We start from the raw sequence: 15310 nt of genomic DNA on the forward strand, positions 1-15310 counted from the left end.
CTGCAATAAATGTTTGAATGTGAGTTGTCTGACTGAAATGTAATCACTCAGCAAGTTTCAACAATTAAGAGGCAGCTAATGTCCTGCTGCAATGGAAATGATTAAAAAGAGACGAGAGATCAAACCAAAATATCAAAAACTAAGATAGAAGCGGTTTAGTGTTTAGTATAAGTTTCAGTGTAATGATAACAACCTGACCTGCCTGCAAGTTGCATGACCACAATTTTTGTCTTCACAGGAAATATTCAACTAACAATGAAGCTGCGTGCATGAAATTCTATGAAAACCTGTTTTGTTTTACAAGAGGGCTGCCGTCTGCGCTTAAAAGACGGCTCAAAGCCTCTGTACAGCTGAGGTCAGGGTGGCAGAAGGTAAACACGAGTGGCCTTTTCTATCCTATTTCAATGCAAATTAAACTAACAATTTACTTACACATATTGTAGCTATATTGCATTACCTTTCAGTAGTTTGAATTTCCTTTCATGGTTCACCATCTTCTCTGTTGTTTGACTTAAGTTTGGTCCAAGAAACACTGCAAGGATGAAAGTCTTCCTTTTCCTTGTGGTGGGCTTGGCTGTTTCTTCTGCAGACACAGTAAGAGTTTATTCATTGTTCAACTGCTTTACTGTAGAATTGACTTGAAATGCAACTGAAACGTTTCAAGTTGACCAGATGCCTGATGTTGTATTTACATACAAACTGTTGATGTGTTTAAACATTCATTTTTTCTTTTCTTTTCAGGATGAAGTAGAAATAATAGACGCTGAGGGTCAGCTGCATTATTTCTACTAAATCTTTTCATTTTTGTAGAATTAATTGAAATTTAATAAGTAACTCACATTTCTCTCTTCCTCTCTCTCTTTGTAGAAATTGGTCAACCAAAGGACATTACGGAAATAAACATGAGTAAATTTAAACATCTTTACGTCATTTAATGAACACTGTTGGGATATTTGTCGACTTGACTTCATGGGGGACAGTGTCGGTAACTACTAGTAGTGATTTTTCTATTGAAATATCAATCTTTTTCTCCTGTTTCATCTTAGAATCAAATTTACGTGATGATATTCTGAAGGTGAGTTGAGCATTTTTAACAAAATTATTCTAAGATTGATATATGTGTATGTATTCATCTTGTGTGACACCCAAAATATTTCAGGCACCAAACAGGCAAAGCAGCTCCATTAGTGATGACGACTATCTTTGGACATCCCCAGTCCCATATGTTTTGGAAAATAACCTTGGTAAATATAAAATGATCTTGCATGATAACCCTGAATTTTATGTGATATAGGACTTCACCTACGACATGTGTTCTCTAGATTGAGGTTATGAAATATATAACATGATTGTACACCAGGTGGTAGCCAGCAGTTTAGTAAGCACCAATTAGAAGGAGGCTGTTGCCACATCGTAACCACATTTCATTAGAAAGAAAACCAGAAAGAGACTGAGTCTTTCAGAGTAATGCACTTCAGCAAGTGTACCTCAATCTGAATTTATTTCATCATCTCTTGGATTTGACCTGTGACACGATTCCCTTGAACAATGGAAGAGATCAATGCTAAAGGAGTGATCCTGAGGGCCCTCGACGAGTACAGGCTCAAGTCATGCATTGACTTCAGACCAAGGAAGAATGAATACTATTACATCTCCGTCCAAAAGTTAAACGGGTATGTATTGTGTTTTTTTCCCTACACTTTTAGTCAATGACATAATTTATCATGCAAAAATGTTATATAACATAAGAATAGAATTATCTGCTTTCCTCTGTCTTATATCTACACCAGAATCTTTGGGGTGTTAACCAAAACAACAGATATGAAAAGCCACATGGAGTTTTCTTGTAAACAAAGTTTGTGTTCACTGTCATTTGCTGAGCGCCCTATCTTATACCTGGTGCAAATTAAAGGGAAACCCCTCACAAGTGTCTTTGCTAGTTTCAGAGTGATGCAGTTGTCATTTTACAATTCAGCACCTACATTGCTTAAATGGCAAATGCACTGGTGTCTATCTAAGCACCCATTGCCGCATTGGTCTTAAAATGAGGTGTGGCCACGGACATTGCTGCAATTTGCTATCTTGAAAACAATCTCGCCGTTGACTAACAAAAAACCTGATCTGAAGCAAATGACATAGAATTTCCCAGTTTTTGTAAAGGATTAAGAAGAAGGGTTCAGGGAAGCATTGTCTCTAACTACCTGGTAGATTTGCCATTGTAATGGCTATCCACCTTGGCCTTTAAAACCATGCACCTGTGGCATCAGCCTATTTACATGCTCTGTGGCTATGTCGGCACATATTGGTGATGTGTTCTTGAAATAAAAGTGAAATACTGTGGCACTGACTTTAGACCACAGTGTCTAAAGTCAACCTGTTCTGTTGCCTCAAGCCAGTCATACGCTAACAACGCCCCTGTCCACATCTAAATTTAAAACCAACACACACGGGTGCTGGATAATCTGAATAGTGTGACATTGTTTCATTGGCCCACCTTTAGTGGTGGTCAGAAACTCCACAGGGAACCTTTAGTAAGTCACCTTTGGGCTTGTGGAAATCACAATGACTTTTTCCCACTTGCTGACTTTTAATGAATGAATGATTCATAGAAAATATCAACGAGAGATTGACTGCTTCATATATCAATTAGTATACTATAACTTCTGTGACTTTGTGACTGTGAAATTGTAATTTGGTCATTTATCTAATGCTCTCATCCAAAAGGACAATTCATTATCTAATATTAATTATATTTGAATATAATAACACTTTTTACTCAGATATCAGTCATTCTATCTCCAGTTAAATCAATTTAGGCTGTCAGGCACTACATTGATTGAATTTAAAAACATGACGGTAGTGTAGTAGTCAATGTATTTGTTTAATTATACAATCTCTGACTGACCCAGACTGATAAGTCTTTCTCTCTTTTAGATGCTACTCATATGTTGGAAGGATATTTAGTGGACAGGAGATCTCCATCGGCAGATTTTGTGATTCAATCGGCACTGTTCAACATGAGTTTCTCCACGCTCTTAGCTTCTACCATGAACAAAGCCGCTATGACAGAGATGATCATGTAAACATTCTGTTTGAGAACATCCAAGCAGGTTGTATTTCTTGCATTCCTGCTCTTTATATTCAGTGATTTATCTTAAATATATTACATGTGTTAAGGTGCATAAGGGTCCTTGAGTATTACAAATGTACTAATCAATGAATTAACTAATCCATGGATCAAATTGTTTTCTCTAATAATGAATTAGTGAGTTAATCTCAACCATCTATTCTTGTCTTTAGGTTTTCAATATGGTATATTGTAATTAATGAATTTGAACATTCAATTTGCTTTTTATATGTCATCTAGGTTATGAGAACAACTTTATCAAATTTAATAAGTCAGAGACCACGGTTTCCGGACTCCCATATGACTACAACTCATTGATGCACTATAGCTCTCAAGCATTCTCCAATGGAAACGGGTCTACAATTGTCACCAAAGATCCAAAGTTCCAGGATGTGATTGGTCAAAGACAGCAATTGAGTCCAATCGATGTTATGGAGCTGAACCGCCGCTACAAATGCAGTAAGAGCTTGGTGTTAAAGTAACTACTAGATGTTTTGGAAATGTGTGTTTCAATGACTAAAATCTTTGAAATAATACGCCTATAATACAAAATACTCTTTTATCCACAAGAGTCCTTGTTGACAGTGTTGTAATCGTATCTCTCTTTTCCTTATATCTGAAAATGTATTTATCCTATACTTTGTCCTGCTTATCCCTTTTTCTTGAAATATGTTGCCATTAATATTACCATTATCACCTCCCTGGTTAAAGTTTGAAGCAGGTTTTGGCAACTACAATGAAATAAAATGTACTTTTTCACATTGTGATGGTTGCTACCTGCCCCACCACAAGAAATTGTTATTCATTTATATATTAACTATTTCTTGGTTGTGACTAATAATGCCTTGGTGTTCCACTGGATCAACTGTTTGGACCCAAGATAGACGAGACATTTCTGTCAATATTTATGATATGATTACTATGCCGATGCAGTGGTGGGTAAAGTGTTTGAGGCCACAAAACACTCCTGGAGTTTCAGGGGTAAACAGTGTTGCAGCCAAATCCAATACAATTGAAGTAACTGGTGACCACTTCTTCCGACGTAATAAAACAGAAAAAACATAACATGCCTCCATACTGCTCGTGTGGTGTCATCAAAGTGTCCACATGCCCCGACATTCATATTCGACTCGAAACAGTGTCATTTACACCGTGTTTTTAGCCCAAATGTCCTCTGATAGCCTCCTCGGAGCCAGGTTCATGTACGCACGTGTACCTCGGGACACCGCACACGAGAGCCCAAGGGCACGCGTGGGGTGCACGTTCATGTGGCTACGTCCACTAGCTTAGCCACTTCCAGTGGACTTTTAGGCTTAAACTTGCGGACACTTGGATGACACCACACCAGCAGTGTTTTTTTCTGTTGTTTTATTAGGTCTGAAGAAGCGGTCACGATGTACTTCAGTTGTATTGGATTCGGCTGCAACACTGGACTCAAACACTTCTCTCACCCTTCCATCGGCATAATAGTGAATGGATAATGAGTGAATTTTCATTTTTCTATCCCTTGAAGTCTGACGTTAGTGTCAGGCTGTACACCTGCACGAATATGCAGTTACTTGTCAGCTTATAGCCACAGAAGACAGTACAGTACATAGCTGTGAATAAGGCAGAGATTGTGAGGCCGAGCGAGTTCCAGGTTCCTAAAGGGGACCTGTATAATCTAATGCAGTTGTTGTTCATGCAGCAGAAAATGTGTTTTGAGATAATCAAACAATGAAAATGTATCATAATATAATGCAGATCAAAATAAACCACTATCTGCAAAACGCATGGCTGAATTGAAGCTATAGCACACGGGTCACTTTTGATCTCATTACTTATCTTCCATTCAATTTTGTTTATATAGCAACAAATAACAATGTACATTATCTCAAGGCACTTTACATAGTGAGGTCGAGAACTTAAAACTTACAGAGAAACTCAACAGTTCCCACAATGAGCCTTTCAATCAACACTTTGGAGACTGTGGAACGGAAAATAAACTCCCCTTTAACAGGAAGTAACCTCTAACAGAACCAGAGTCAGTGTGGACGGCCATGTTTGGGATGAGTGGAGAAAAATGGAGAGGAGAGGAGAGTTGGGTGGAAAGGAGGGGAGACACCAGGAATGGTTGTGTAACCATCATATTTAAGCTCTGCATGTCTGATTCTGGAGTCAAACCTGCAGAAGGTCAGTACATAGTCTTAAATGCTTTGTTCTTCGTTCACCTCAACAGAGTCAACCATTGCATTTCACATGTACTGCAGCTTCTCTAATGAGAGCATGTGTGGAATGAACAACTGCTCAAACAGTGGCAATGACAATGGCTGGGAAATGGTAAAACAAGCACAAGGGGGTCCTAAAACTGACCACACCACTCTACCCACTGCCAGCAGTGAGAATGGTAAGAGTTCAACATTTTCTAAATCGACATGTTTTTCTATTCTCTTCTTTCAAGTAGGACAAACAGCTTTCAGGAAAGTATTGTAATGTAAACGTCACATATATGATTTACTTAAATTATACATCATATTTTAATTAAGTTTGTACAACAACATTCTAGGTAAAGAAGAAGGTTATTTCATGCATGCTAGCACAGCAAGCGGTGAGGAAGGTAAAACCTCATGGCTGGAGACCAAGATCATGGAGCCAACCAGGAAGTGTAATGTCCAGTGTCTCCAGTTCTATTATTACCACAGTGGGAACGAGTCAGACATACTGAACATCTGGATCAGAGAGTTTGACGATCAATACGACTCTGAAGGAACCCGCCGCCTCATGGGACAGATCACTGGTAATGTCAGACTGTGTTATTATCAGTCTCATCTAAATGGTATGCAAGACTCTGATGGACCGTGAAATTTCCTCCCCCCAGGTCCTCAAACATCTCACTGGCGCATCCATCATGTTTCCCTGAATGCCACCAAGCACTTCCAGGTGGCGTTTGAGGCTCGTACAGGAGCAGGGAGCTCTTCAGGCGGTTTCTCAATTGATGACATCAATCTGTCCGAGATCGAGTGTCCACATGGAACCATGCAGATAGATAATTATAAGGATAACTTCAACAGTAGTTCTAGAATCTACAGCCCACGGCAGTACACCATAGACGGCTATGCCTACCGTATACAAGTAGATATAAATAGATTTTATACTTCAGTGTTTATGCAAATGTTGTCAGGCCAAAATGATGAGAAGCTGGAGTGGCCTTGCTTACAAAGGCAAATGACTCTACGAATGCTGGATCAGACAAACTTACAGCTGCACATGTCAAGCGAAAAAAGTTTCACCACTAGCAGAGACTACCTCAACAGCTTAGGTAAACTTAAGAAAACATGATCAATTCCTTCTAAAAAAAACTATGCAGTCACTACCTTAGCACGTGATATGCCAGTGTTTCCTCCCTTGTCATGTATATTTATTGTTCTATCCTTTTTGGAAACAGGTATATCTCCGTGGGACAATCCTCGTAAGAATGGAACTGCAGTCATTGATGAGAATAATCAGACTGCCTTTGCTGGATCATTGTATGGCTTCAGATTTTTTTCAAATAATTATCTAATTCGATCCAGAAACTACATCAAGGGAGACAGTTTGATTTTAACCTTCAACTTACAAGGCAAGTTGATTTGAATAGTTTTCTCTGCTTGGAATTTGACAACATATTTGAAGCATTTAAATCAATTTAACATTGAGTGGAAGTTTTCTTGCATGCTGTTACTTAAATATTTTATTTTTCTAGATCTCAATCCCTTGATACATAAAAGTGCTTTACCATGTCCTGAGCTGGCACCAGTGAAGATTGCACATCCTCCCGTAGATCTGGATAGTGGCCCATGTGTACCACGGTAGGACATTTAGTACATTTTCAGCACTGAATTATCACCTCATTTAAACGTTTTTAAAAAAGCTGTGAAATTTTTAAGATGCCTTTAAAATCATGCAATGTCTTTTACAGGATCACCCCACCACGTCCTAAAACAACGCCTCCTCGACCAACGCCTCCTAGAACAAGGCCTCCTAGAACAACGCCTCCTAAAACAACTGATGACAAAAGGTATTCAGATATACTAACAAATGTTTCACTTGTTGAAATGTGAACTTGTAAAGGCATCATTTGATGCTGCTTAGCGACTTACATAAAGGGGTCTGTAGGGGTCTGTTAAAGGTTCAGTGAGTAGAATTTAGTGACGTCTAGTGGTGACGGTTCATGATGCAGCTGAACACCCCTCACCTCACCCTCCCCTTACAAACATGAAAGAGAACCTGTGGTAGCCTTCAGTTGTCATAAAAACTCAAACAGTGTTTAGTTTGTCCATTCTGGGCAACTGTAAAAAAGCACTGCGGCCTCCGTAGAGAGGGACCCACTCCCAATGTAAATATAAAGTATTTAAATATAAAAGGACCCATTGTAGGGTAAAGAAAACAAGAATTTATACAATTTAGAAGAAACACACCAGTGAAAACATCACTAGGATTATTTGATATTCAATTACTGTCAATAGATACCTAAATCTTACAGTGAACCTTTAAGCAAGGAAATTAAATAAACTTTAAATTAAAAATTTTTTAAATAAACAAGGATACAAGGGAAGACCCTAACCCAGAATAAGAGTATAGTTGGAATTTTTCATATGCTAGCTTCAGCAGCAAATCAATTGTCACTGTTAAATCCAGCACATATTATTTGAATTAATTAATTATTTTCTTTCTGTTAAAGCATCTTTGGCTTCTCTCCTGCAATGGTGGCTTCTCCTGTCCTCACCCTCCTGCTCGCACTGATGCTTTCAATGCCATGATGGACAGGACCAGCAATTTGCCTTGATGGCTTATTCAAAAAAAGGCTGTACTGGGAGACACTGATCAGGGATACATAGTTCATTCAGACTCTTGTGTCATCAACAAGTGAGAATTGAAGAAATGCCGATAATACAATTTTTTGCATTGTGTGGTGGGATCATATACTTTTGTTAGTTTTGCATGTTGATGATCATTTATGGATTATTCTGGAAAATATGTTAAAAGGTTTGTGGGATATCATGTAATACTATATTTCTTTAAGGATAAAAATTAAAACATACACACATACTATAAGCTTACTATTGAAATACTGATGTATACATGTAATTGATTAAAGATACTAATTGTGTTGTTTAAGAATTTCTAATACAGATGTGGTGGTTATGGAGACTTAGTCCTGGCTCTTGACTCTTGGGAGGAATCCACCTCTAATTCTGAGTTGGATGTTATTATAATTAAGAAATCACAAATGAATAAAAGGACGCATAGGAAAAGTCATCTGCTGTGCACGTGGGTCATGTAGACAAACAAAATCTATGATAATAATGGCACTCGGGGAATCACATACCTCCGCCAAGGCCCAACAGTCCCCTTGAATTCAATCAAGTCACACCAAATTTCACACAATCATAGATTTTCATCACGGTCGATGAATTATTCATTGGGAAATGAATGAAAGTGTTGAAAAACGTCCCATCTCACAACATACCCAAATTTAATGGGGTCTACCTTGACCCATACTGCATCCTTTCACCAAGTTTCATGAAAATCAGTTTTTTCGAGAATGTTGCTTACAAACAAACAAATCCACAATCGGACTTGGGTGAAAACATAACCTCCTTGTTGGAGGTAATGAAAAGTATTGTAGATTTTCCCCCTATTTGAGCAAGTACTGTTCAGGTCTGATGCACAGAACCCCCAGCTCCCATCAACGGCATCTAATAATACTGTAATTGTTTCAACTCTATTACACACCTCCTGCACACTTACCTGCTAAGTATTACAAACCTTGTAAAATTAAAGCTGGCACAGGTTATCGCTCACTAACGGACGTGATTGTTTTCTGCCACATGGGGGCAGCAGAAACAAGCTGTAAAAAATATATATTATTGCTATAAGGAGCTGATATGATGAACATGTGAAGAACAGTTGCTTTTTTGTACATTCAGAAGAAAAGGGGAGATTAACATGAATTTAGAGACGTGGTTGAAACTGTCTGATGAATAGAGGTCCTACTCTATTAACTTTTAGATTTTGGTCTCTGGCTGTTTTTGCTGAAATGGCTGCCAACAGGTGTTATGTCTTCGGTTCACTACTTCCAGAGCACCTCCACACTAAAAGCACAAAAAATATTGATTATAGCAACTTCAGACTTTGGTAATTTGAAGCTTCAGCTTGTGTTATTTGCTGCACTGCAAAATACTGTGTACTGAGTACAAGGAAATTACTTTTTAATCTCTCTGACAGTCAACAAGTGTCACTGCTGCGTAAGTGGACACTGGACGATATTATTTTATAGATAATTTAAGTGTGCCACTGCTTTGCAGCCAGTCCTTGTAAGAAATAACAACATCTTTTTTTACAAAAAGTAATCACATTTATTTCAATCCATCATTATTATTACCATATATTATAGCTAACCACTTACTTTGATTTTCACATCACATGTTCTCATGCATCACCTGATGTCCTCTGATGTACATCTCTATAGCCTCTGGGTACATCCAATACACCATAAAGGAAAGACATTTGTGCTACAGTATGTAGGCATGGCTTGGTCAGTCCTGGCTCCTTGGTCTTTGTCTCTCTGTCTGCCCAAGAAATCAGTTGTAAGAGAGTCTCTGAATCCAATTTCTAAAACTTAGTGCAGGTTCCTGTGTGTCTCTGTGCCGGTCCAAGCTGTGGCCCGCGGGATGCATCAGACAGACCCTGCACCTCTAGCCAATGGTGACACCAAAACCACACTGAAACTTGTTCTTGCGATGGTTAAGGAAAGCCCCTAGGGCCAGGGTGAGAGGCAGTGGCACCAGTTTCTTTTCAAGGGTTGCCCCTACCACCCAATTACTGTCAACTGTACCTGTGGAAATAAATGGAAAAGTGTAAAAATCTAAGAGGTTCAGAGTCACTTACATGACTATTAAAAGGTAGATATACTGTATCTACCTTTAAAGAGGAAGTTAGCTTTGGGAACGTCCAGCTGATAGCCGAAGGATGTTGTGGTGTCTTGCATCCTTGTGCTGGCTTCAAATTCAACTCCTATCTGCAGCTGTATTGGGAAGCAGAAGTTAAAAGCTAAGTTCACTTTTTTCAAGACTTTACGATACTCCTGTCGACATTGAAAGTATCCTTGGTCCATATAATTATTTATCCCGTCCTTGTCTTAAGGAGATGCCAGTTAAGACAAGTGGAATAAAATGCACATGCTTTGTTTAGTGCAAAAAAATATATTCTATTCAAATTTAGCCAATATAAGGCTTAGACAAACCATGACACAGAAATACAACCACCCACACTTTGCCTGATATTAGGTACCTGATCATTGGCTTTGTGATAGTATGTAGCATGAGCACCTGCACCTCCCAGAGTCAAAGTAGCAATGAAGTTGTCACCTGAGGATGGAAAAAAAGACCTGAACATCTATCACACAGATAACAAAACAACCAGATGGAATTAGGCCCCATTTTACTTATCCAACTCCAGATCTTACAGAAAACTTGCAACAGTGAGTATTTTGGAAAAAAGAGGGTAAACATTTAATTAAAACACCAAGAAATAAAGACAGCAAAAGATGTATTTGAGCATCAAGCAGTCTTACAGTGCTTGGTTAAATAATTTAAGGGTAGATTTTACCTGTGTATCTGCCCAATAGGGATGTGACAGTCCCCTCTTCCCCTGGCCGTCTGTGGTACACAAGCTCACCACCCAGAGCCAGTGCTGGTGTGATAGACTGGAGATAGTGTGCCACCAAAATGCCTGAAAGAAAAAGGAGCTTACATTATATTTACACATAATATATTCGTTTTTTCAAAAATATTTTCAGTATTGAGAGAGTTCTTCCTCTCTTACACTTTTTCTAATACATCATTAAGTAGCAATTTTGCATATGAGCTGTGTTTGAATGTGTTTATTTTTGTATTTAACCACTAAATAATAACAATTACATCACTAATCAACTCATTATCTCAGCTCTCTAACTGCATTAAACAAACATTTTAAGGTTTCATGTTATCTGACATACATTTTGAGCACACACACACACAAACACACACAAACACGCACATGCATGCACACAGAAGATAAAATGCACAACTGTCCTCTCTCTTAACAAAGCCATCTATTAGTTTCTATTATGAATTAGTGACATATGACACAAAACCTCCACTACTGTTTTAAAAAAACGATCATACCAGATCCAACAAGTACGTCTGGATTTCCAAGCGTCACAGCAGAAGTGAAGTGTTCACCACGATACTCCAGGTCACATTGCCAATTCACAAACTTCTGCTGCTGAGTCTACAACAAATGAAAAGGAAAAAACTTCAGAGACCAATATGACAATGTTAGGAAACGTAGCATGCTGAAAATAGACCACATCTGTAATGCGGTTACCTCTACAAGTCTACATACCTGGATGGCTATTTTGGAGCGTACAGCACTTGTGAGCTGGTGGATGACCTGGGCATTAAGACTGCCAGTATTGTCCATGTCACCGACCATTACAGGGAACGACTAGAGGGAAGAAAATACACCATTGTGAGCTTTATAGTGATGTGGAAGCCATTTGAAACCTTGAAAGAGTTTAGAGCCTTAGTCTGTTGAGCTTTCTGAATAGCACTGTATATATTGTTAAGTTTTAACGTTGTGAACCCAGATGAAGACATATCAGGTCTAGAAATAATCTTGAATAACTAACTAAGCAAAAAGGGCTTAAAATGTTAAGTATAGAATGATTTGTTTCTAATTTGTGGGGCGAATGAGCAACATAAAACTTTAGACAACATTAGACAAAATACTGAAAACTTGACCAGAAAGATTGAAAACCAAAATTTCCGAATGACAACATTTAGCAAGTGGTTTGTTGGGGTGTAATGAGGGAAATAATGATTACCTCTGCTGGTCCCATCTGTTTACTGCCTACGTAGGTGGAACCAAATCGATAACCAGAATCACCCTGGGTACTGAGGGTAATAGTGTGGCTGACCTGGAAGTGGTTACTCAGGCCCTTGTTGACCAATAACCGCACCCCTTCCATCTGCAGGGGGTATACCTCTAAAACAGAAGAACAACCAGGACAATCAGATATCAGACCCGCGTGAACATGACAATAATGACACCGTTATAACAACACCATGGTCTTTACCTAAAAGCTGAACAAATGTGACAAAAAAAATACATCGGTCACACATTACTTGATGCACTCGTTACAATTCATAAGCTGATTTTCTAACCTTTACATTTGCGGTGGCACTCCTCATATGTGCCCGGGTTTGGGAGTGGGGAATCTGCATCCGATGTCTGCTGGCCAGATCCAGATGTTGGAGGGACGGAAGACATTGAGGGCATGGAAAACCCTGGGGGGACCGACACCAATCCAGGGACCCCCTGACCAGCTCCAGCTGCTGCTGCAACTGGAGCTGGACTGGGGGAGGCGGCAGCCAACACACTGCCCATACTCTGATGCTATAACAGACTGAACCAGAGAGAGAGACAGGGGATGAATAATATATTTAATTCACTGATTATATCTGTCAGGGAAATTGTAATTAATGCATCTTTAATCATGTCGGACTAAAACATTATCTATGACAGCTCATATAACCTCAGCTGGAATGCTTTAGATCATTTTTATGTTTGGTGTTAGAAGTTGCTTTAAGAACTTTAAGCAAGCCTCTCCGCTCACAGCAGGATAACGACGAACCTGACGTGAATTGTAGTGACCTGAGCTCGTCATGTGTCCCCTAATACTGAGATACTTATGTTACACTTAAAGCTTTTGCTATGGCTGCCTGCATGGGAGCTACTGTATGATAAGATTTGTACCCTGTAGACAGATCTGTGTTAGAAATAAACTCTCATTCATGTAAGAACAACCGAGGCTCTAAACTGTGACCTGCCATTCTCATCACACGACCCAGAACCATGTTTTTCTTGATCAGGATCAGTGTAGTGGAAACACCGCTCGGGGGGGGGGGGACTGATTATTAAAATACTCCCCGTGAGCAAAAGATAATCAACTACACATAACACAACTTAAGTACAGTGAGTTTGAACAAACATGAAATTACAAAGTGCTCACACACTCAATGCAGCTGGACACTCTTGACTCTGCAGCTATCACTAACCTGGCTAAGCTAACGAGAGAGCTCTGCCCTCCAGTACATAAGACTGGTTGTAGCTGAGGCCCAAATAACTACAGACTGTCAACACACAGAATGATGTTGGATTACACAACATCGTGGAAGCTACAAATACAAATCCGCCTGCAGCCTCCAGTTTGCGGCATACACCACGTTTGGGGATAAGCCGTCAACCGGCAAAACTACCCGGTGGCCACATTTATCCTGTGCAGGCTAATGCAGGCTAGCACGGTTGGTTGGCTAGCTAGCTAGCTAGCTGGCTCGGTAGCCATGTGGAGGCGACCACCGGAGCTGTTCTTCTAAATGTGCAGGACGCGGTGGTTCGGAAGAAGAACTGGCACCACCAACGACCCTGGTCTCATAACGGTAGCGGCGCGGTTCGGTGGTTTGGCTACTCACGCTAACGGTCTGCGGTCCAGCGGGGAGTTCAACACCGGTAAAGTTCACGGCAACGTCCGTGACGGTAATTGACTAGTTCCCGCCCATTTCCCGTGCCTCGCGCATTGATTGGCGAATCCACACACCGCTCCAGCTGCTATTGGCTGAGAAAACGCAGTTGGGCACGCCCCCTCCCCCCAAGGTGACGTACGACGCGTCTCATTCGCTCAGCGTTGGTTTTCATTCAACCTCCAACTGAATGACATTCCAAGGGTAATAACAATAACTTTATTTACAGAGCAAATTTAATCTATTTATTTATAAAAACACGAGGTACTTTGCAAGGGCGGCAAACTCCAACAGACAGGTCATAAAACCATGAGCACAACCAATAATTGAGAAATCACAAATATTAAAAGACAATATTCATTTGAGGGAACTCTAAAATACATCAAATTCTTTCAAATACATTTAAAAGAATACAATTCAATAAAACCATTAAAATTCAGGTCGGATCAAGAAAGGCTCTCCGATAAAAGTAGGTTTTTAAAATCCTCAATTCAATTTTTCTTTTTAACATCGGCTTACATCAACTGGTGGTAGGCATTAATTAGTGCGGTAGAACATACAAGGGATGTTTTCCATCTTGTCCTATGTTCTAAAACGGGACAGTGTTTACTTTAAATTTCATAGTACCGCCATACAAGTCAGTAACCAGTCAGATTTACCTTCAGCCTCCACGTACCCTCAAGTTTAGCCTGTATCATTAATTACAAGGCCAGAACACTTGATGCTGAGGTGCACAGCTGAAGTTATGTCCCCAACATCCGCTGGTGGCGAATAACACCTGCAACCTTCTACTGGTAGTTGGTAACCTAGATCGTGCAAAGGACCTTCAAACATCCAACAGATATTCAAACTCTTGTCCTACATTGTAAATTAAAAAGGTTCAGTGTGTAGAATTTAGTGACATCTGGTTGTGACGTTACATGTTGCAGCTGAATACCCCTCACCTCACTATCACCTTCCGTCCGAGGATCTCAATGTGCGTGACGGCTCGTACCAGCTTTGTTCTGGGCTATTTAAAAGTTAAATTGCTGTCAAACGAGACGCCATGGTTCTTTGCAGCAGGTTTGATGTGATTCAGCAACAGACCATGGATCATTTTACAAGTACTGTGCATCTGCTTCCTGTGGATTTTTAATTAAAGAATTGTGCTTCACAATGGCCAATGACACCTGCTGTATGATATATAAGAACGTTAAAATTTTTAGTTTAAAACAAGACCGAGCCTCAGGAAGCAGTAACATGAAGTTAGCTGGATAAGAATTTTATAAAAAACATTGCCCGACCTCAAACTTGAGATGTGATTAAGAGCAGATAGGGATTTTATACCGACTGGTGCTCTAGTTTCTCTGCTTCTTCCAGACAAAGAGTCCTGCAGAAGTTTAAATCTCTTTTTAGGTTTGGATTCATATCCATCTGGGAGGCAGAATTCACTTTGCAGCATCGATGATCTCACCAACAATCCCTTGTGCTTAGGAGCCCTGAGACAGATGGTATGGTGTCAGTCTGGGATTATGTGGAGGGACAGAAGACACTAAATCCACAAACTGTGGCAAGATCTGCAAAATGCATGGAAAGACTACTTTTCAATTAGTGATCACAC

At 39.7% G+C, this 15310-nt stretch overlaps 2 protein-coding genes across 7 annotated transcripts; one reads left to right on the forward strand and one right to left on the reverse strand.

Moving 5' to 3' along the window:
* The first annotated feature begins 334 nt into the window (after positions 1-334).
* LOC117776987 (meprin A subunit beta-like) lies at positions 335-8294 on the forward strand. 5 transcript variants are annotated; one of them, XM_034611428.1, is made up of 17 exons: positions 335-371; positions 517-594; positions 742-769; positions 868-903; positions 1044-1075; positions 1160-1244; positions 1556-1673; positions 2935-3110; positions 3368-3586; positions 5346-5513; positions 5673-5903; positions 5985-6425; positions 6552-6725; positions 6849-6954; positions 7065-7087; positions 7323-7362; positions 7827-8294. In XM_034611428.1, exons 2-17 carry the CDS (start codon positions 541-543, stop codon positions 7903-7905), a joined length of 2010 nt encoding a protein of 669 aa, XP_034467319.1. In that variant the 5' UTR covers positions 335-371; positions 517-540; the 3' UTR covers positions 7906-8294. The 5 variants fall into 5 exon arrangements, with proteins under 5 accessions (XP_034467319.1, XP_034467321.1, XP_034467318.1 ...); XM_034611430.1 differs by lacking the exon at positions 7323-7362 and having other exon boundaries at positions 6849-6955; positions 7086-7163; XM_034611427.1 differs by lacking the exon at positions 7323-7362 and having other exon boundaries at positions 7065-7163.
* A 1186-nt stretch (positions 8295-9480) lies between these two features.
* Positions 9481-13794, reverse strand: tomm40 (translocase of outer mitochondrial membrane 40 homolog (yeast)). Of its 2 annotated transcripts, none has more exons than XM_034611434.1 (9): positions 13663-13794; positions 12355-12596; positions 12015-12175; positions 11534-11635; positions 11314-11419; positions 10757-10879; positions 10439-10515; positions 10070-10172; positions 9481-9983 (listed from the first exon to the last, which is right to left on the reverse strand). In XM_034611434.1, the coding sequence occupies exons 2-9, from the start codon at positions 12575-12577 to the stop codon at positions 9844-9846; spliced, it is 1035 nt and encodes a 344-aa protein (XP_034467325.1). In that variant the 5' UTR covers positions 12578-12596; positions 13663-13794; the 3' UTR covers positions 9481-9843. The 2 variants fall into 2 exon arrangements, with proteins under 2 accessions (XP_034467325.1, XP_034467326.1); XM_034611435.1 differs by lacking the exon at positions 13663-13794 and adding an exon at positions 13387-13650.
* Positions 13795-15310: the final 1516 nt, after the last annotated feature.

This window comes from Hippoglossus hippoglossus, chromosome 16 (assembly GCF_009819705.1).
Source record: "Hippoglossus hippoglossus isolate fHipHip1 chromosome 16, fHipHip1.pri, whole genome shotgun sequence".
Taxonomy (NCBI): domain Eukaryota; kingdom Metazoa; phylum Chordata; class Actinopteri; order Pleuronectiformes; family Pleuronectidae; genus Hippoglossus; species Hippoglossus hippoglossus.

Bases quoted from the DNA above. Each gene is read 5' to 3' on its own strand.
- LOC117776987 (XM_034611427.1), top strand. From the start codon at position 541: ATGAAAGTCTTCCTTTTCCTTGTGGTGGGCTTGGCTGTTTCTTCTGCA. The intron at 1,076-1,159 runs GTGAGTTGAGCA...AAAATATTTCAG, and splicing joins TACGTGATGATATTCTGAAG to GCACCAAACAGGCAAAGCAG. The intron at 6,955-7,064 runs GTAGGACATTTA...TGTCTTTTACAG, and splicing joins AGTGGCCCATGTGTACCACG to GATCACCCCACCACGTCCTA.
- tomm40 (XM_034611434.1), bottom strand. From the start codon at position 12,577: ATGGGCAGTGTGTTGGCTGCCGCCTCCCCCAGTCCAGCTCCAGTTGCA. The intron at 11,420-11,533 runs GTATGTAGACTT...CATTTGTTGTAG, and splicing joins GCTCCAAAATAGCCATCCAG to ACTCAGCAGCAGAAGTTTGT. The intron at 9,984-10,069 runs GTAGATACAGTA...TTATTTCCACAG, and splicing joins AGCTAACTTCCTCTTTAAAG to GTACAGTTGACAGTAATTGG.